The following is a 21,518-nucleotide window of genomic DNA, read 5'->3' as shown; positions in this document are numbered from 1 at the left end:
CGGTCTGAATTGACCGTTTGTATTAAAGCCGATTAAAATAGGTCAGATATGTTCTCGCGAGAGATAGCGTTAGTTCACGAGACATTAGACTTCAACACGTTGGTCTGAGCTAAATTTTAATAAAATTATTAATACCATCCTTCAAACCACTTTTTTAAACAGGTTTGTGGTTTATTTCATTAAACATTATATTGGTTTACTTGTATCTTTTTTAAATAAGGTTTTGTAGTATGAACAATGGCAATAATATGTGTCTGAATATTTGGAAGGTTGGGATTTTCAGACAGTTATGAATTTATTGGGACATTTGCATGTTATTCATTATGCATTTTATTGGTCAGTGAATGAGAACTTGTTCATTTAAAGATGAAAGTTTGCAAAATGCTACAGAATATGCGAAGAGATGGTGAAAAAATGTTGTCAAACACTATTAAACCTTTTTAAATAATTGTCAATTGTATTGTACAGACTAGTCTAAAATAATAGACGTGTTATACGGGATTCTTCCAATCCCTAACGTCTTAACGGGAATGTGCAAAAAACGGGGGTGTTTTAAAAATATTGAAATTGTTTTAAGTGAAGTATTTTATGGTTGAAATTGATCATAAATAGCTATATTCATATTTTACCATGTAAGTGAAATGTTATTTTGCACTAAACAAGCATTTAATGCATTAAAACAAGTTGTTTAGCTTTCCAATAAAACAAAAGTTGACTGACACAGACAACAATTATGCGAAGGGGAACAACTCGATACAATCGTAATAATTCGGCCTCCTCCGACAAAGCTTCGAGATAGGCCTCGTTATACAATTGTAACAACTCGGACATGGCCGAAATGTTCCGAGCGATTTAAAACTGTGCCCTGAAGCCTTGCAGGTGCCCTTCATGTATATATCGTTATGTTTTGACAGAATGAAATGAAGAAAAGCCGTCAAACTCATAATTATAAGTTGGATATTTATTTTTTGTGTACGGAACTGATATAAAATAACATTATCTGGTAATATTTCTTGTTTTTATGATATTTTATAGACGCTATATGCTTTAACCCCGAATCCTGATCGGAACAACTACCCACTTTTGATACTAAACAATTTGTACGTGAAGGATTTGCCATATCAAAAATCTAAAAAAAAATCTGTCAACGTACAATTATTTGGACTAAGTACAGACGAGACTGAAATATTGTTGATTTGAAGCAGACAGTCACTGCTGATTTGAAGACATAGGAAAGCTAGCGCTAACACAATCAATTACATCAATTCATCAGTAAATGTTTTGAAAGTGTATTTGTAAAATATTCATGATGAACACTTCTTTGTAATCCCCAAAAATATTCTGATGCTCTCACATTTACATATCACGTCTACTATCATGTCGAAATTTGCCAAAACCGCCATTTTGTCGGGAAAAAATTCGGAGTTATTTTATCAATGTTCCATGCTGTGTAAGTGTTACTATAAGGCCAAAAAAAAAATGTCTTGTTTCTGGTTACATGCCTCAAAAAAACAGGGTCGGTAGGTAGGTGTTTTTTTTTTTTTTTTTTTTTTTCAAACCTTTGGAATGAAATAGTATAGCGTTTGAAAAATGATGAAATATTGTCTGCCAATACAACATCATCAAAAATGGCTTAAAGGAAACTGGACACAAGTTTATAACCATATTTATGTATTTATTAGTTTAACAGAACAACAACAGCACTATTACATGACAAGAAGCAACAAGTCCAAGACTAGAATTTGAAATAATCTCAAGAAACAATTGTCATTCTTTGTCAGAAAACAAATATAAACATGGATGGAAGAAACCGTAATACTGGGTATTTAAACATCACAGAGACAAAATATCATTTTATTAGATTCAGTGATTTATGCAATGCATAAAACTATGTCTGTGATAACCTTTAGCTGTGAATAATATATGCAGAGCTTCACATAAATCTCTTTTATATTTATCCAGCAAACCCTATCTTCTATGTGAGCAGGACTAGTATTGCCTCAAAAAGCTGGGTGTTACAAGATAGGATTTGATGGATACACAAAGAAAATATTTATCATGAAAACACAAAATATGTTTTATATCTGGAGCTCTTTTTATCTAAATGACCACAGTTCCTACTTTATTTATTAAAAGCAAACTGATCAAATAACCCAGATAAGAGATCGCCCCTTCATTCTTCTATCTGCTTTAATTATAGTATCGGGCACCTAACTAAGTGTAATGTCAATGGTTCTTCATACAGAAAATTAATTTTAATCCTTTAAAACATTAAAAACGAAGGTCCAAAAATGAAACGTTTTAATATGACGTTCGGTATTTGAGAGAGACGAAGTATTTAAATCCATTCACTCAGCATAATGATTCACGCTTCGTCGGCATTATTTTGCCTTAATTCTTCCGATTCAAATAAACCTTCTATATGTGTATAGATAGTCTTTTGAATTACGAAAATGTCGGTGCCAAAACTGTCATTCTCGGTCGAGGCATTATTTGTTTTACGATGGCCCTTTTACGATATCTAAACAACCATACAACTTACCGAACGTCGGACATTTTCTCGCTCGCCATGTAAATCGATGAAAAGACTTTTTATTGTTGTTTGCGAATGGGCAACTTTAATGACACTACAACCGTCGAAGTGCGAACATTTGTCTATTTTTATGGCTATCAAATGCGTAACAGACGTCGTCTGCGCAGGGCCAGCCATCTTCGACACGGCCGTATAAAAAACACGTCACGAATATAATATTACTGTCGGATAGCGCGGTTTACTCTTCGGCGCCGGGACCGGGAATCCCGGCTCACTTTACGCTAATTATAAAAAACGGTCTTTACGCTATAAAAAAAACGGTCGGGGGGTAAAAAGTAGGGTCGGTCGGGTGACCAGAAACAAGACATTTTTTTTTTATTTGGCCTAAGCAAGGGCAGTGATTTTTATTGTCATTTTATCCTAAAACATTAACATATTAAGCATAACTTTACAAAAGACAATTAAATAACAGCCAGGCGGAATATAACATTCATACCCAATCCCGAGCAATCATACCAACTAAAATCTGTCCCCTACATATTTATTTTTTTGTCTGTATTTATGCCAGTTTAATTGTTTCAAATGCTTAACTGTCTGGGTTTTTTTTAATTCACATGAAATTTAGGAGAAAAATGAGACATTGCACTAAAGAAGACTCTAGACAAGTACAGTCACATTACCACCAACAAAAAGACAAATTTTAATTTTGATATTTAAACACACCCTCCTAAATTTTGTGAAAAAGCAACAACATTTTGTACAAGTCTGAAAATCACGGAAAATAATTAAAATTGAGTATGAAAACAAAACATTCTACGAGAACCCCCCCCCCCCCCCCTTGTGACAGGAGTGGACCACTCCCATTCACATGCGCCCCCTACGCTAGACTCTTGTTATTGTTGAATATAATCAATAAAAATTAATATAAAATTTTTGAACTGTGCACCAAACACACTACCTACAAATTCTATGACAATTCTTAAAAATTCCTGAAAAACAGACATGGAATTAAAAAAAATCCTGATTTTGGGTCTTATTGAAACCGCTGTGGAAATATGAAAATCTACGATCTGATTTTTTGTCAGCAATCTTATATCATTGGTTTGCAGATATTTACACAATAAAATCTCTTTCGAAGACAAAAAATACAAAAAAAGTTAAAAATGGTATATCTGTGAGAGTGCAGCTTTAATGAATGAGTTCTCAATGTATAATCTGATTGGCTGACATTCAATAGCTCCGCCTCCTGGCGATGTTTCACTTATTGTCTGTTACTAGTAGAAGATGACCGATAATGAATACACGGGTTGTCTGCATATTACACAAATACACATTAAGCTGTGTGTATTTGTAATATGACAAAGACAAGGCACAAAGTAGGATGAAAGGGCAGCATGGTGACACCGACTGTTTTCAAATTCAATAATATTTATTTTACAGAGGAGTTCCCACTACTTCCACTGTCAACCAAGGAGCTGACCATCCACTCCCATCATCGACCAAGGTGGACAGCAGTCCATTTCCACTGACCACCAAGGCTGATTCCCATCCACCCCTACCACAAACCAAGGTAGACACCCGGGCTGGTTAGCTCATTACATTGTCTTACTTGTTAATGGTGTATTTGTTTCAATCTCCGGACTGGCTGCATACTTTTCTGAGTCTGTGACATTTTGAACCCAATTAGGGACTCAGAATAGTATCCAGCAAGTCCAGTTATAGAAGCAGATATATCCTGCAGTGTGCGAAATTAACCTTTTTTACCTGGTAGCCAATGGGGCTACAGACTGAGATTTCTGTAGCCCAAGCCAGATTTCCATAGCCCACCGGTTAACAGAAAAACACATCTTGAGTACCTTATATGGTTAAAAACAAGGAATGATATGACAACTGTACAATATCTTATTATATTTTGTATAAAATGCAAGTATGGTGGTTGTGTGGTCCTGTGTTGCCAGGGGGCTGGTGGTGGTTCGATGGGGGGGGGGGGGGGGGCGTTCTGGTTCTTTCAAGGCAGTTGGATTGTTGATGAAGGGGGAGGATGGAAGTCCTGTCAACATGTGCTGCTTGTGGCATTAGTAACAGGATTTTACAAACATTTATTTCATAATTTTCGGTGACTAAATAATCCAAGTTTATTTACAAAAAAACACACAACAAAAACAACATCCAAACTTGATTTCCGTCAAAATAATTATTTTCAAGCAGTATATATAGCATATAATTGCTTGACAAGGGAGATTACTGCAACAGAAAATATCCAAAACAATGAGAGATTATCCGGAAGTCGGTCAATGGTGTCGAGGTAAACATTTACCCGACAATTTTTTTAACCAACAAACCCGATGATTTCATCGCCAGTCGGGCTACCTTAAGGGATTTTTTCATAGCCTGGGTCAATTTTTCGTCGCCAAGGGCGATCGGGCTACCGTTAATTTCGCACACTGATCCTGGTCAGTGTCTTTCTATCCAAAATGGAGCTGAAATTCACAAATCATGATTACCACTCTTTTTATACGCCCATCTTACGATGGCCGTATTATGGGAACACCCATGGCGGGCGGGCGGGTGGCTCCACAATGTTGTCCGCTCTCTAACTTGAACATTTCTCATCCAATTTCCACCAAACTTCATGAAAGTGTTTGTTGGTGAAATATCTAGGCCAAGTTCGATAACCAGCCAAATCGCTTTAGGCACTCCAGAGTTATGGCCCCCTGAATTTGTCAAAATTGGCCATTTTAGCTTTGTCCGCTCTCTAACTTGATCATTTCCATCCAATTTCCACCAAACGTCATGAAAGTGTTTGTTGGTGAAATATCTCGGTCAAGTTCAATAACCAGCCAAATCGCTTTAGGCACTCCAGAATTATGGCCCCCTGAATTTGTCAAAATTGTCCATTTTAGCTTTGTCCGCTCTCTAACTTGAACGTTTCTCATCCAATTTCCACCAAACTTCATGAAAGTGTTTGTTAGTGAAATATCTAGGTCAAGTTCGATAACCAGCCTAATCGCTTTAGGCACTCCAGAGTTATGGCCCCCTGAATTTATCAAAATTGGCCATTTTAGCTTTGTAGATACTCTCAAACTTGGAACAGTTTTTATCCGAATTTCACCAAACTTGCTACTATAAATGTTTGTTGGTATATATATTCTTGGCAAAGTTCTATAACCAGCCAGGCTCTTCAGGATTATGGCCCTTGAATGGTCAAAATTTGCCATTTTTGCTTTGTCCACTGTCTAATTTGAACAGTTATCATCTGATCTTCACCAAACTTGCTGAAAATATTTGTTGGTAAAATAAATCGGTCAAGTATGATAATCAGCCAAATGCCCCGAAGCACTTCAGTATTACTGCCCTTGCCATTTAAGCTTTGTCTACTCTCTAACTTGAACAATTCTCATCTGACCTTCACCAAACTTGCTGAAAATGTTTGTAGCTATAAAATCTTTACCAAGAACCCTCAGTAAATATCAAGGGCTTGGTCCCCAAAGGTTCCAAGTGCCTATGAAAATTATAGACATTTTAGCACCTTTTGACTTGAAACCCTCGAATTAAAATATTTTTTTTCTACTGTTAATGCCATATTGTGCCAAATCATTTGCTTTTTGAAAAGCTTGCTTCTCAAAGGGCCAATGTGACAGTAAGTTGTCTTAGAATCCAAGAAATTATTGATGGGCGTATTTTGTGAGTGTCACTCTTGTTGCAATATATGTAATATCTCAACACGTATCACGCTATATCGTTTGAATTAATAACAAAGGATGAAAATGAATGCCTATTTTTATCTTTATTTCTCTCTTGGACATCTTAACTCATGTCGGGTAACAGATAATAATGATTTAAATGATAATTACTTGTCTTCAACTTTTTTCTCTAGGATCGACATTGAAGCAAAAAGTACTATCATCACATACTATTATTATACTAGTGGATGTTTTGTTCACACACTGCTGAATCTGGTCGACAAGTTCTTTAAATGCCTTTACATATGAATAGAACACGAAAAATATTGATATTCTGCTGATGTATATCGATACATATCAACACTCTATATCCTAATATCCACATCGATAATATTGCACATCCCAATGTAGTTCCCTCATGCAACAGTTACTGATGTATTGAAAATTCAAAGATCAAGTAATAATTCTAACAACATTCTTAACTTTTTGTTATGTACTTTTTCAGTGGGTCCATCATGGGTCGCAAAAAGAGAAAAACAAACCAGGAGAAGTAAGACAGTGTTTGTTTTTTCTGACCAATTCTGGCCCTACACATGTATTCCCAATGCTAAAACTTATCATTTTTTCCCAAAAGAGAAAAGTAAGTTTCCAGTTTTATTTGGGAATAAAATAATACAATAAAGTTTGCATCTCCAACCCATGGCTGGTAGGGAAGAATTGGTGTATTCACTAATTGTTTTATTTTTTTTCTGCCTCTCTTTGTTAAAGCATTCTTGTTCAAATTTTAGGCAAAATAGGAATTCCCAATTTTAATAGTCAAAATGACACATTTTTCCAAATCAGGAACCTTGTGGTTAAAAAGAAACTCTGCATTGTTACAGAGCTTGTTATTCTGACTGCCTTTTTTGTTTCTTTCCATAAACATGATGTTATGGCTGCAAAGTATATTTTCTTTTGCTTTATTTGTTTTAACGAACGTACGGTAAGCAAATATATAACCATATTTTAACAGACATCCAAACAAATATAAACTTGAACAGTTGGTAAACACAACTAATAAAAAGGTATTTTTTAATATGTGTAAAATGGTATCTGCTATGCTTAAACAAATTCGTTAAAATATCATAATTCTTATTTATTTTGCATATATTAGTTAAAAGTTGTGACTCTCCCATTGTGCTTGACCTATTTTATAATTCGTAAACAATAACACTGTTTGAATCCAATGATCCATGTGCAATATTTATTCTTACTTCTGTTAAACAGGACTATCTGGTCTTTAAATATTTGATACACTTGAATGTATGTTATGTCTTTGAATACTCAATTTGAGCCTCTGAATTGTATTGTCTTTATCAATTACCTTAATTTTTTCATGTTGTGCATGAATTTGAGTGAAAAAATGTGTTGACTAGATTTTCCTTTTTTTTCAGCAAAAAGCTTGACGAGACACAAGAGAAGCTTGGGGAGAGAGATAAGGAAATTGAAAAGCTAAAAGAGGACCATGAGAAGGAAATTGAAAAGCTAAAAGAGGACCATGAGAAGAGGGAAAACCAACTAAAAGAGGAGCTAGAGAAGCTTAAAAATGGTATTGTTATTGGCTTGTCTCTTTGTCTGTTATTCCAAGAAGTTGCGGTATTGTCATAGCCTTAGGTGTAAACATTGTTGTTACTGTTAACATTTCAAAACCTGAGTTTGGCCATAATTTGAAAATAATTACAAATTTTAACTTGAAATGTAAATATATGTATGTATATATTTATATACATTTCAAGAATATTTGTAAGACAGTATAGCCAAATGTTGGTTTAATTAAAATACTTGCAACATCTTAAAATGGCTCTTAGTTTTTATGCACTTTTTTATCTTCTTTTTCAGAAACTGTTTATCTTAAGCTAAATTCTTTTTTATTTCAATTTCAGACAACAAAAGGTTGCTAGATCAGGGCTTCAAGTTCAGTACTACAATTATCCCCGTGGGTCCAACAGGCTTTGACATTCCTGACATGTCCCAAGGACCAAAAAATGTGGAGACTTGTAAACAAGTGGGGGCAAACAATGGGTCTGAGGTACCGAGACATCCCATTTCCCTGAAGACTGGAGAAGGTCGTAATTATGGTAGGTCATAATTAGTTTTTAATCAAAATCATAATCTTCGAGATTTCAATTTAAGTACTAATGTTATGGAGCTTACAATGGATTTAAATTGTATATTAAGTATGTGTGATTATACATAGATTAGCTTTGTTAAATTATGCTTATGTCACTAAAATGAAAATTAGTCTCCACTTTACTACATAGTGCATTTCCAAATTCTACTTTAACAGTGTGTGTATACCATGTGATAAATTGGGTCATATATGCTATGTCGGAAAGCAATATTTTGCTTTGAAATTCTACTTTAACAGTGTGTGTATACCATGTGATAAATTGGGTCATATATGCTATGTCGGAAAGCAATATTTTGCTTTGAAATTCTACTTTAACAGTGTGCGTATACCATGTGATAAATTGGGTCATATATGCTACGTCAGAAAGCAATAGTTTGCTTTGAAAAAAGACTTTAAACAAGAGAGATTTCTCCCACCTCGGATAAGTAGATCCAATAATTTAATCAGGCTAGAAATTCTTACCTTGCCCACGGGCGAAGATAAAATGCCCGTATGAATTTTTTTCATCATATATGGTAGGGTGTCTTTTTCACTAATTTGCATGTGTAGGTGGTTGCCAAACTGCAGGGCTTTTTTTTATAGTACCCACGGGTCCGACTATCGGACCCATTCCCAAAGCAAAATATAAGATATTTTTCCCAATCTTCAGAAAAAAATCCCAATCAACATTAAAAAAAAAAAAAAAAAAAAATTTCAGAAAGTCTTTTTACATGTACTGGATCATTTTCAACATCATATCAATTATGTAATGTAATTTTTTTTGATAATTGAATTCGAAAATCATTGATTTTCATCACATTCAGATATCTGTATGAAATATTATCTGTCATGATCAATTTATTGCAATAGATATTTACACCCAAGGATTGATATTTCAGCCATTTTGGGTCCTTTAAAGGAAAATTTCCTGATTTGCTGGAGACTAGACAGCTTTTTCTTTTAACTGTAGAATTTCCCAATTTCGGCATTTTCACGACGCAAAATTTCCCAAAATGTCTAGGGTCTTTTTCCCAAATTGGGCAGAAAAAGCCCTGAACTGTGAAATTTGCTTCTGATGGGGGGTGTCGAAATTTAAGAATTAAATTGCATATGACGTAAGGGTGAAAATCCCTTCAGACCGATCGAACAATTAATTCGTGTTACCTCCATTGAATTGTTTATACTTTGCGTAATACTTCTGTTTTATTCCTTGATAGCAACTTCTCAATATACCATAATCCTTTGCGGCATAGGAACTTCCGGTTTCTTTTCGGGTTGAAATGAAGTCTAATAACAGGGCTAAAATCGGATAAATTACCACCCCAGGTTTGTTATGGATTATATTTTCTCATTATATATGGCATTTCACTGAGATATAATACATCATAGAGATACGATATGCATAACATAAGATTTTATTCGCTTGACTATCTACCTAGACAGGAGGTTGTGGTGGGTGGGGTAAACTGTTCTGAAAAATATATGCTGTTCCTAATCTTATTTGATTATTGTTGTTGTGGTTTTTAAATCAAATAGACGAAACACTTCTGCTATTAATTTCCCTTCCTTTTATTTACAGATATGATTCAAATATGCTGATGTTATGTTTTGAGAACATTACTTCCATCAAGATCACCATTAGAATTGGTTTGGCTGCTAGTACACCCAGGACTGCAAGCAGATAGTGATGGATAACCAGTGGTGGTCGACAGGCTACTGTTGGTTGGACAGCTTTCGTTTATTTGACTGCTATTTTGGTTGGACCATGAGTGTTGGTAAAACACCTATAGATAGTTGGACTGTAAGTGTTGGTCTGACAACCGTTGTTGGCTGGACTGCTGGATGGACAGCAAGTGTAATGGACTGCCAGTGATGTTTGAACTGCAACTGTTGGTTGGACAACTATTGTTTCTAGATGGCTATACTTATAGATTGGACCACGAGTGTTGTTTCAACAACTATTAAGTGATTGAAAGTGTTGGTTTGACCATAAGTGTTGATTGGACAGCGATTAATAAATGAACCTCTTTTGTTGCACAGCTACTGTAAATTGGACAGCGATAATTGGTTAGATTCCCATTCATTGGTTGTGTTTCTCAGACTATGTTTTAAGTACTTATAATTCTATTATTATAATAATTAATATTACAGGTACAATGATTCAATAATAATATTCATAATGCGTAACATATTGTTTTATACTATAAACAATAATTTTACGAGATCTTTCAATAAATTACAAATCCGTCTAACCATGTTGTGTTTGTTTTCCAATTATTATTTTTAGGATAGACAGATCAACTTGCTTCAAACATGATAAATATGCTATTTAATTTTGCACAGCAAACAAAGAGTTCATGGCATAAATTATAATCTTATTCTTATCAAAATTAATGATATAAGAAGTGTTACTGTTGAATCATTAAATTGTATTTCACATCAATTTCTAATGCATCATTAGGTTTGATGAGAGCTTTTGCCAATTTCTGAAAAAAGGTTAAAGGGTATGTTCAAAAAAGTTAAAATCATGTTCTGTTTGACAAATGGACTGGAGATGTGCCATGTGAGTCTTCCTATAACAGTACATCAATGATTTCAATGTATCTTCAGGAACAAAATAGTTTAAAACATAAAACACAGTGACTTTAGAGAGTGAAATTAAAATGATAGTAACTCTTCAAATCTTGGGAAAATGTGAATTAAAACAGAAATGGTTCAATATCTGTATCATCATTAACAGCATCCATAAAAGCCTAATGTAAGATCAGTGAATTAATTTTTTTAACCTTTTATACTTGTAAATTTTAAATCGCTTCTGAAGGGGGTTATTCCGGATCTATAACAACAAATAGAGGTAGGACCCCCAAACGGTTAATTTGCTTCTGTTGGAGGGAGGTCTAGTTTAAAAGTGCCTTCCCCCCGTGGGGTATATGTTTAAATGGAATAGCCCTCAGTTTAAGAAAACCGGTTTGATAGATTTGCTTAAGTCATAAAATTGATAAACAAACCAATCAACTTATATATTCAAATAAGGGACACATTTATGTATTAAAGGTATAATACATAATAAGTGTGCATGGTTGACCTATCTATATAATAGTGTATGGTTCGCAAAGACTTTGAAAAGTGCTTGAATTAAACAGAAACACTTAAATAGTTCTTTTATTGAGTGAAAGTACTTGAATATCTAAACCATGAAAATGCATAAACAATTTTTTTATAGTTTTGTTTGAAACGTAATGGAGAGTTTTGGAAGAAATTCCTGGTAATAAAACTCTGCTACCAGACTATCATGAAAATGTATGATTGTTTTTCAGGCTTTCAGTGGCTTCAAAGATCATGCCAAGGTATGGTTACAAGGAAGGTCAGGGACTTGGCAAGTCTGAGCAAGGCATGAGCAAGATTATACATGAGAGAGATCTGCCGAAAGGTATACTATGTTCAGTAAACATTATGCGTACATGTAGTAGCTAAAAATGGTAAAATTATATCTCCAAAATGGTAAACCATGGTATATAAAAAGTATACATACAAAGAAGGTTAGTTATTTGTGTAATATCATTTTATTGTTGAGCCTGCTTGTAGTGAGCAGGACACAGTTTTCACATGGGCAGTTCCCTGTATCTGAATGCATGCGTGAGTGTGTCTGTAAGTGTGTCTATCTGTCAAGAATGAATTTGTCTGGTCTGTATCTTGACCATCATTGGATTTTCAAAAAATTAGCCACAAAGGTTCACCATACCGGTAATCAGATGCCATGTGATGAACAAGACCCAGGTCTGTACTTCAAAGGTCAAGGTTAGAGGTCAAAAGTTAAAATGATCCTTGTCCTGGCTGTATTTTGACCATGCATTGTAGGATTTCAAATTACTTGCCATGAAAGTTCACAATGATGAGGCGGCATGTCGCTTACTAGACGCAGGTCTGCACTTCAATGATAAAAGTCTAAGGTTTAAATTTTTCTTATCCAGACTGTATCTTGACTATGCATTATAGGATTAAAAAAAACACTTTCAATAGAGGCTCACTATGCTGGGGTCTGGTTTGCAGGTACATGTTTTGTTCAACACCGTGTTAATCTGTGTTGCAAGTGCATAGAAGAGCAGTATATTTGAGTCAAAGGCACCTTAAACAGGCTTGACATGTAACCATTTGGCATTTAGTTCCACAGGTGTCTTCATAGATGATTTTGCATGAAATGTATCGTAAATTAAGGAGTTTCAGTATTAAGTATTTTTCAGTGTATCGGAATTTAATTGTCAGAGAAAATAATGAAATTGAAAGTTTCATTCCAAGTAAATGAATATAGTTTACGTATATTGTAAATTTAAGTATAAAGGGATGGTTGATGGTATGATATTTATGTACTAATTTCAGATACACCGAGAGAGGTTCAAACTAATGCCAATGTATTAAGAAATCCAACAAAAGTCGTACTGCTAAGGGTAATTTTTGTCCTGTCATTGTTGTATGAATATTTTCATTTTTAAGTCGTGAAATATAACACAAAAATTAAGGAACAGTGGCTGTTATTGTCAGCATCATATGTTAGCTATTTAAAACAACAAAAAAAAGCCTTTCCATTTTGTTCTCAGAAAGGCCAGATATTAACCTTTGATTTGTCAAATATATATTTACAATTAAAAAAAAAACATTACCAGAATTTAAAACTATTTCTACCAATTTATTCTATGAATGATTCTGTGAGGGTCTGATTTTGCAAAGGATTTACTAAGGGTTTTCCCATTTTGTTTTCAGAACATGGTAGGCCCGGGGGAGGTTGATGGTGATTTGGAGGGGGAGACATTAGAGGAGTGTGGAAAGTATGGCAAGGTCATCAAGTGTCTCATATTCGAGGTGGGTACATATTCAACATACTCTAAACACCAGTTCTTAAAGCTGAACTTTCACAGATCAATAGTTTTGACAGATTTTTTATTTTTTGTCTTGGAATGAGTCATTTTTTTGTGCATGTCTGGAAACCAGTGATATAAGACTGGTAACAAAAAGTTATATCCCAGACATAAACGAAAAAAGAGCCTCATTCCAAGACAAAAAATAACTAAAAAGTTGTCAGAACGGTTAATCTCTGAGTGTATAGCTTTAAGCCTCGCCTTGTATGTGTAAAGATTATTATCTATTTATTGCACGACGAAGAGATTTTACAAAGTGCTTATGGGATGGATTTCTTTAGGATGATAATAAATAGGGTGAAGTTAACGTGTCACAGGTTATGTCGAAGGACCATTAAAGAGCGCTGTAGCTTGATTGTACAGACAGACCACATGTATGGGTTACATTTCTAGTTGTACAATAATCTTGTATTACAAGATAAGCGAATTTGTTACTACTTCTTCGAAATCAATGTGAAGCATTTTCAGAAAAAAATAACCTTGAAAGCCTTTGGATAAAATAGCTTGTGTTAGATGGCAGTCATTGAAATGAGACAAGTTCCTGGTATCGAAAGTTTCAATTTCCTTGCTATTTAAAGCTGCACTCTCACAGACTGTTTTGACAACTTTGTTAATTTTTTGTCTTGAAATGAGCCTAATTTTGCGTAAATCTCTGGAAACCAGTAATACAAGACTAAATATCAGATCGCAGTTATTCAAATTTACTTTCGAAAATATATATTTTATGGCTAAAAGCCTTTTAAATTGAGTTTTTTTAGCAATTTTCAAACTATTGAGACTTGTTCTATTGTGAGTTATCTTTTATGACTGAATTAAAGGCATTGACAAAGATAAAAACTAAAAAAAACCTGTCAATCTGTGAAAGTGCAGCTTTAATATCCAGAGTTTGGGGAAGCCTGGAAAGTATTTTGCAAGTGCAGGTCTTGTGCTTATTTAGACCACTGCCTTAGTCTTAGTGTCAACTTCATGATGTAAGCTTTGATATTGTTTTCCAGATGCCTGACACCACTGAAGATGAGTCTGTTAGAGTATTTGTGGAGTTTGACAGGATCGACTCAGCGATCAAAGGTAACAGTTACTACTAGTTGATTTCAGTAGCTTTCCTAAAAAGAAACCAAATTCTGGTGCTCTTAATTAAAGGGGCTAGACACCAGATGATAAAAATGCAAGAAAAAAAGAAAATTGTCAAAGCTTTCATTACTGATAACAATTTGTAACCATTTATTTTAATAGCTGTAAACACACAAATATTAGATGACTGACTGGTTCCGCAGTTGGGGTTTCTGTGAAGAAATATGTAAAGATGGTTAAAAACCTTCAAAGTTTACATTTGTAAAGACATGATTCTTTGCACCATGATGGTTTCTCCATAACATATTTTATTTGTAAATATTAAATGTTTGCTTTTAAAGTGACATTTAAAATCAATATATACACATGTATAACATATATAAAATTTAAGGGATAAAGCTACTTTCTAAATAATGCATTTGTGGAAAATATAAATTCCTGATAACAAGATTGTAACTGTGTATTTAATAGCAGAAAACGCACAAATGTTTAATGACTGGTGGGTCCTACATATACTTACAGTGATCAACTATTGTCTCATAAGGTAGAAATACCATGTTTTCTGCACCTCTCTTTCAAATTAAACTTAATTAGAACCAGAAGTATCCATCCTTTTTGGTAACCTAAACAATTGTATTGTTTGCGGTACATCTTATTTGGGAGTAAAAGTACATTTTTAAATATTATTTGTTTGTATTTCCAGCAATTATTGACCTGAACGGAAGGTACTTTGGACGAAGAGTAGTGCGGGCGTGTTTTTACAACTTTGACAAGTTTCGACAGTTAGACTTGGGCGCAGATGTGGAGAACCCACCCTAAACCTACAACATAAACTCTGATACAAGATGTTTTATAGGCATGTTAAAACACATGGATAGTGAACTTATCAAAATACATGTAGTGACCTAAGAATACTTAAGTGTTGGCTTGAATGTCTCTACACTACCCATTGGGGATGGGGAGTAAATTGCTGAATAAATCACTGTATAAATTCAATCTATGACAAAACTTTGTAGGGTGGTTTTGTTTTGAAGCCCTATATATGATTAACTCAGAAATGAATCTGACGATCCTGTTGGTTGAGACATTAGCACACAGATATTATTGTCCAGTAAAGCAAACATGAAAACAACTACTCAAAATTCTGATCACTTTATAAGTCATCGAAATTAGTCTTTTGGATGAACAAGCCCTAATTCATGTTCTACTACATGGCATTACCTTGAACACAGCCTTTCTGTATAAAACCCAGATTTTGAGCAAGCCCAGAAAGCATCTAATTTAATCACTACTTTATATGGCATCTGACAGTGAATATCTGTCTAATTTTGTTATATATAGACAAGCTCTTGTACTTAAATACAATAACAGACAAACTGTATATTTCCTTTTCAATATTTTTTAGGTACCTAGCTCTGTACTGAGGTCTACTTGTTCTTGTTAACCAGGTTTTCAACGAAAACCGGGTTATAAGAATGAGGTTGTCGTTGGGCGGACGGGCGGGCCGGCGTCAAACATTGGTTTCTGTTCAGTAACTTTAGTTAGCATTGATAGATATTGATGAAACTTGGTGTGTAGGTAGCTTATGGGAAGAGCTAGCTTGGGATTGCTTTTGAGGGGGGTGGGGCTTAGGTCAAGGTCACTGTTACTAAAAATAGAAAAATGGTTTCTGCCCAATAACTTTAGTTAGCATTGATAGATATTGACGAAACTTGGTGTGTAAGTTGCTTATGTGAAGAGCTAGCTTGGGATTGCTTTTGAGTGGGGAGGGGCTTAAGGTCAAGGTCACTATTACTTAAAATAGAAAAATGGTCAAGGTCACTGTTACCTAAAATAAAAAAATGGTTTCTGCCCAATAACTTTAGTTAGCATTGACAGATATTGATGAAACTTGGTGTGTAGGTAGCTTATGTGAAGAGTTAGCTTGGGATTGCTTTTGAGGGGGTGAGGCAAAGGTCAAGGTCGCCTGTTACTAAAAATAGAAAAATGGTTTCTGCCAAATAACTTTAGTTAGGATTGATAGATATTGACGAAAGTTGGTGGGTAGGTAGCTTATGTGAAGAGCTAGCTTGGGATTGCTATTGAGGGGGGAGGGGCTAAGGTCAAGGTCACTGTTACTTAAAATAGAAAAATGGTTTCTGCCCAATAACTTTAGTAAGCATTGACCGATATTGATGAAACTTGGTGTGCAAGTTGCTTATGTGAAGAGCTAGCTTGGGATTGCTTTTGAGTGGGGAGGGGCTAAGGTCAAGGTCACGATTACTTAAAATAGAAAAATGGTCAAGGTCACTGTAACTTAAAATAGAATAATGGTTTCTGCCCAATAACTTTAGTTAGCATTGATAGATATTGATGAAACTTAGAGCGAAGGTAGCTTATGTGAAGAGCTAGCTTGGGAGGCGGGATCAAGGTCACTGTTTCTAAAAATAGAAAAATGTTTTTCTGCCCAACAACTTAGTTAGAATTGATGGATAGTGATGAATCTTAGTGTGAATATAGCTTATATGAAGCTGCAAATTGAACATGCTTTTGAGGGTGGGGAAGAAGGTCAAGGTACTTGATTTGTTGAGTGTAAGTTAAAAACTTAAGGTTTTTTTCAAAAAGCAGACAACTGATTTTTTGAGAATATTTTACAAGAACATGCATGCCTTTGAAGTGAAGCAGGGTCTGTGTTCACTATCATCATGACTCTGAGTTTTAGACTCAGACTCAGAAAGGGCAATTTTGAAATGTTATATAACATCTTTAATATAATCGGCTTGACAAAATAAGAGTGTGTTATCATTGAATATGATTTTAAATATGTAAAGCCATTTTCTCAAATATTGCTCAGCAAACAGTGAATTTACATTGAAATTGACATTTGCATTTTATAAAAGTGTTAATAATCAGATTAAACATTTTGCTTTGTAAAAATAAATTGTCATTGGTATTCAGTGATGTTGGCTTGCAGAAAGTTAAATCATTGTCATATGCTAAAAAAGTAGGTAAAAGATATTCACATGAGACTTAGTATGAATGTTGAAGCGAAACTAAACACATAAGATACTTAATTAGAGTAATTTTCAGTTACGTCTCTTTACACATAAGAAACTTAATTAGAGTAATTTTCAGTTATGTCTCTTTTTGATAAAAGTAAAGATAAAGTCATACAACAAATTAATTGGCTATAATTTCTGATTGCCCATAACAAAATCCTGGTTTCGTCGCATTGCGGCGCTTTTATTTTAACGTTTAAAACTACAGAAATTTTTACTATGAGTACAGTTTTGAAAGCATTTTTTTTTTGTCAGATGACTTTTACTTGGCACATATTAAAATAGTTCATGCAACTAATCTGCTTACAATACTTTCTGGGCTCAGATGTTGAACGTGCTACGTTTTCAGGTAACCCAAACACAAAACATAAACTATATGTCTGTTGCCTTTTACCCATACATACATGCTCTGGATTGATATGACCACAAAAGCCATGCCAGTAGAGCATAGGCCCTTTTTGGCCTCTTGTTTCATTATGTTTCATTGTTTTTTTGTATAAAATAATATGCATAGAGTAACTTTTTAGCTGTGAATTGTACTGTAACCAGAACTATTATGCAACAAGTTATTCAAGTTAGTCTGATACATGTGATCATCTATAAGGAAAACCATCCATCATTAGGATGCAAATATGTGTTAGTGCATTTTAGATTATTTTTATTTTTAATTCATATTGATTAACCATATATTATTTTTGCGTGGATTACATTTTTTGAATAGCACCATAATGACTTTTTATGCCCCCCTTCGAAGAAGAGGGGTATATTGCTTTGCACAGGCATGTCGGGCGGTCGGTCCGTCGGTAGACCAAAGCTTGTCCGAGTGATAACTCAACAATTCCTGGACGTATGGTCATCAAACTTCACATGAAGGTTGGGCCTGACCAGTAGATGACCCCTATTGTTTTTGGGGGTCATCAGGCCAAAGGTCAAGGTCACCGTGACCTTGAATGGTAAAAGGTTGTCAGAGTGATAACATGACAATGCCTGCACCCATGGCCCTCAAACTTGACATGGAGGTTGGGCCTGACCAGTAGCTGACCCCTATTGTTTTTTGGGCTCAATGGGTCAAAGGTCAAGGTCACAGTGACCTTGAATGGTAAAAGGTTGTTCGAGTGATAACTCAACAATGCCTGCACCCATGGCCCTCAAACTTGACTTGGACGTTGGGCCTGACCAGTAGATGACCCCTATTGTTTTTGGGGGTCATTGGGCCAAAGGTCATGGTCACAGTGACCTTGAATGGTAAAAGGTTGTTCGAGTGATAACTCAACAATGCCTGCACCCATGGCCCTCAAACTTGACTTGGAGGTTGGGCCTAACCAGTAGATGACCCCTATTGTTTTTGGGGGTCATTGGGCCAAAGGTCAAGGTCACAGTGACCTTGAATGGTAAAAGGTTGTCCGATTGATAACTCAACAATGCCTGCACCCATGGCCCTCAAACTTGACTTGGAGAATTGGCCTGACCAGGAGATGACCCCTATGGTTTTTGGGGGTCATCTGAGCGAAGGTCAAGGTCACAGTGACCTGGAATGGTAAAAGGTTGTCCGAGTGATAACTCGACAATGCCTACACCCATGGCCCTCAAACTTGACTTGGAGGTTGGGCCTGGCCAGAAGATGGTCCTTATTGATTAAAGGGGTCATTGGGCCAAAGGTCAAGGTCACAGTGACCTGGAATGGTAAAAGGTTATCCGAGTGATAACTTGACAATGGCTGCACCCATGGCCCTCAAACTTGATTTGGAGGTTGAGCCTGGCCAGAAGATTGTCCCTATTAATTTTAGGGGTCATTGGGCCAAAGGTCAAGGTAACAGTGACCTTGAATGATAAAAGGTTGTCCAAGTGATAACTCAACAATGCCTGCACCCATGGCCCTCAAACTTGACATGGAGGTTGGGCCTGACCAGTAGATGACCCTTATTGATTTTAGGGGTCAAAGGTCAAGATCACAGTGACCTTGAAAGCAAACTCGACAATTCTTGGACCTATGGTCATCAAACTTGACATGAAGGTTGGGCCTGCCCAGTAAATAACCCTATCGACTTTGGGGGTCATCAGGCCAAGGTCAATGTCACAGTAACCTTTTAACGCAAAAAAGTTAACAAATCTTCCCCCACTGATATCTTAACAATGCCTGAACATATGATCATTAAACTTGACATGGGTGTTAAGCCTGACCAGTAGATCACCCTTATTGATTTTAGGATTCATAGAGCCAAAGGTCAAGGTCACAGTGATCTTGAATGGTAAAAGGTTGTCCGAGTGATAACTCAACAATGCCTGAACCCATGGCCATAAAACTTGACTTGGAGTTGCATCTGACTTGTAGATGACCCCTTATGATTTAAGGGGTCATCGGGTCAAAGGTCAAGATCACAGTGACCTGGAACGAAAAAAACTTGTCTTGTGATAACTTGACAATGCCTGCACCCATGGCCCTCAAACTTGACATTTAGGTTTCTGGTGACCAGTTGATGACTCTGGATTTTGAGTTCATAGAGTCAAAGGTCATGACGGTCATAACACACTTTATCCTCACACTTTAATGGTCATAATCTTAAAACAGCAACAAATCAGCTGTCATTTCGGTCCATGCATGTTTCATTCAATTGTCCATATAATCCTGACAACATGGCGCTCAGGGGGGGCATAATGTTTGACAAACATCTCTTGTTTATTATGATATTATTGAAAGGTAATTAAACAAGTTTTTAACTATGATTAAATAGCAGTTTTATTTAGTTGTTCCTAAAATGACAGATCTATATAAAAAAGCTCTTAGTGTAAACTTTAATAAACATTCAAACTTAACATTTTGTCACTTTAAAATAAAACTTTACCAGTAGATTATTTTTTGCTTAATGATGGATGGATTACCTCAAAACCATTTCTATATTAAACTAGTTTAATTTGTATGTTCCAATCAGTTACAAACTTTAGTTGGATGTTCCATGAAGCATATGTACCTGTATTTTGCTGTAATAGACAATTTTATTTCCATAAAGAAAATCATAAAATAAATCATTGTACATTATATAAACACTCTTTGTTGTTAACTTGTGCTAACTGTACCACCAGAGAGAGATCTACATATTTATAGGAGTTGCGAACGTCACATTTCGGAAGGTTACATCACAAATTATTGTGATGCATGTAGCTCCAAAGGTATTGTACCTACACACATGAAACATAGGAATGTTGGTCAGTATGGGCAATTGTGTTCCTGCAATGAGTCTGACATTTCACTTTGTCGCTCAAAAGTAAAAATATTGTGTCACATGTGGCTCTAAGAGTGTTGTAACTATACTTATGAATTTTCATAGGAATGTTGGTTAACATGGGAAATTGTGCATCGCAGATTTGTTTGACATTTCACTTGTTCTTACAAAAGTCATGTTAAAAATGCACTGAAAAATCTTTAGGCTGACATAACTTAAACTGTCTGAATGGTGTTGTTTTTTTAAAATGCACATGCTCATGTTGTTGAATCTCAATTATGAAACTTAACTATTCCTGTCCAGGTGGCGTTTTTGGCCTAGGGGTCATCACTTTTAAGTTCATTTTATAAGCTGAAATAAAACACCCTTGAGTACACATGTCCTTGATAAGAAGTTAGTACTGTGTCCATTTTTAGGGGCCAGTAAAATGTACCATATTGGTGCTCGAACTTACAACTTTGGCAGGGGCAGACACGTTTACAATCATATCTTTTAGGAGACGTAATGAATACAACTAGTCACAATTCAAGGTTAAATGCAAGAATGTCGTACATTTTGGCCAATGATCTAAAATGTTTAAAATATTCCATGTAATAAACAAATGGCGATTAACAAGAGCTTTCGCAAACATTAATGCCCCTGATTTGACCTTGACAGATTTATAGCCATATTTATTTATTAAGCACGTATTGACACATATTCTGTGATGACGTTATTGCAAAGACATATAATATTCATTTCACGCGTTTCGTTAGTATGTGTCTTGGCGAAATGATAGTATTTTAATACAATAGTGGTCAGTCTTGCACGAGGATTTCGTGCTATATGTATAGGATATAGTAGCCTGATAGATCACGAGTAGCCGTTAGATATGGAATTTATCAGGGAGCGTAGCGAGTTGATAATTCCA

General features: G+C 35.3%; 1 protein-coding gene across 2 annotated transcripts; it reads left to right on the top strand.

The window, feature by feature from the left end:
• The first annotated feature begins 77 nt into the window (after window positions 1–77).
• LOC128236301 (splicing factor 45-like) lies at window positions 78–20,411 on the top strand. 2 transcript variants are annotated; one of them, XR_008261311.1, is made up of 8 exons: window positions 78–162; window positions 3,974–4,103; window positions 6,722–6,766; window positions 7,650–7,804; window positions 8,139–8,333; window positions 11,683–11,795; window positions 12,743–12,810; window positions 13,124–13,190. XR_008261311.1 is itself a non-coding variant. In XM_052951190.1 (6 exons), the coding sequence occupies exons 2-6, from the start codon at window positions 11,705–11,707 to the stop codon at window positions 15,166–15,168; spliced, it is 447 nt and encodes a 148-aa protein (XP_052807150.1). In that variant the 5' UTR covers window positions 8,202–8,333; window positions 11,683–11,704; the 3' UTR covers window positions 15,169–20,411. The 2 variants fall into 2 exon arrangements, 1 of the variants encoding a protein (XP_052807150.1); XM_052951190.1 differs by lacking the exons at window positions 78–162; window positions 3,974–4,103; window positions 6,722–6,766; window positions 7,650–7,804 and adding exons at window positions 14,274–14,346; window positions 15,053–20,411 and having other exon boundaries at window positions 8,202–8,333; window positions 13,124–13,222.
• Window positions 20,412–21,518: the final 1,107 nt, after the last annotated feature.

The sequence above is a fragment of the Mya arenaria genome, chromosome 5 (genome assembly GCF_026914265.1).
Source record: "Mya arenaria isolate MELC-2E11 chromosome 5, ASM2691426v1".
NCBI lineage: Eukaryota > Metazoa > Mollusca > Bivalvia > Myida > Myidae > Mya > Mya arenaria.
Note: the sequence above shows the minus strand (reverse complement) of the source record. Positions and strands in the feature narration are given on the sequence as shown.

Excerpts from the sequence above, each read along its gene's own strand:
- LOC128236301 (XM_052951190.1), top strand. The coding sequence starts at position 11,705 with ATGCCAAGGTATGGTTACAAGGAAGGTCAGGGACTTGGCAAGTCTGAG. Across the intron at positions 12,811-13,123 it reads CAAAAGTCGTACTGCTAAGG|AACATGGTAGGCCCGGGGGA; the intron begins GTAATTTTTGTC and ends TTTTGTTTTCAG. Across the intron at positions 13,223-14,273 it reads TCAAGTGTCTCATATTCGAG|ATGCCTGACACCACTGAAGA; the intron begins GTGGGTACATAT and ends ATTGTTTTCCAG.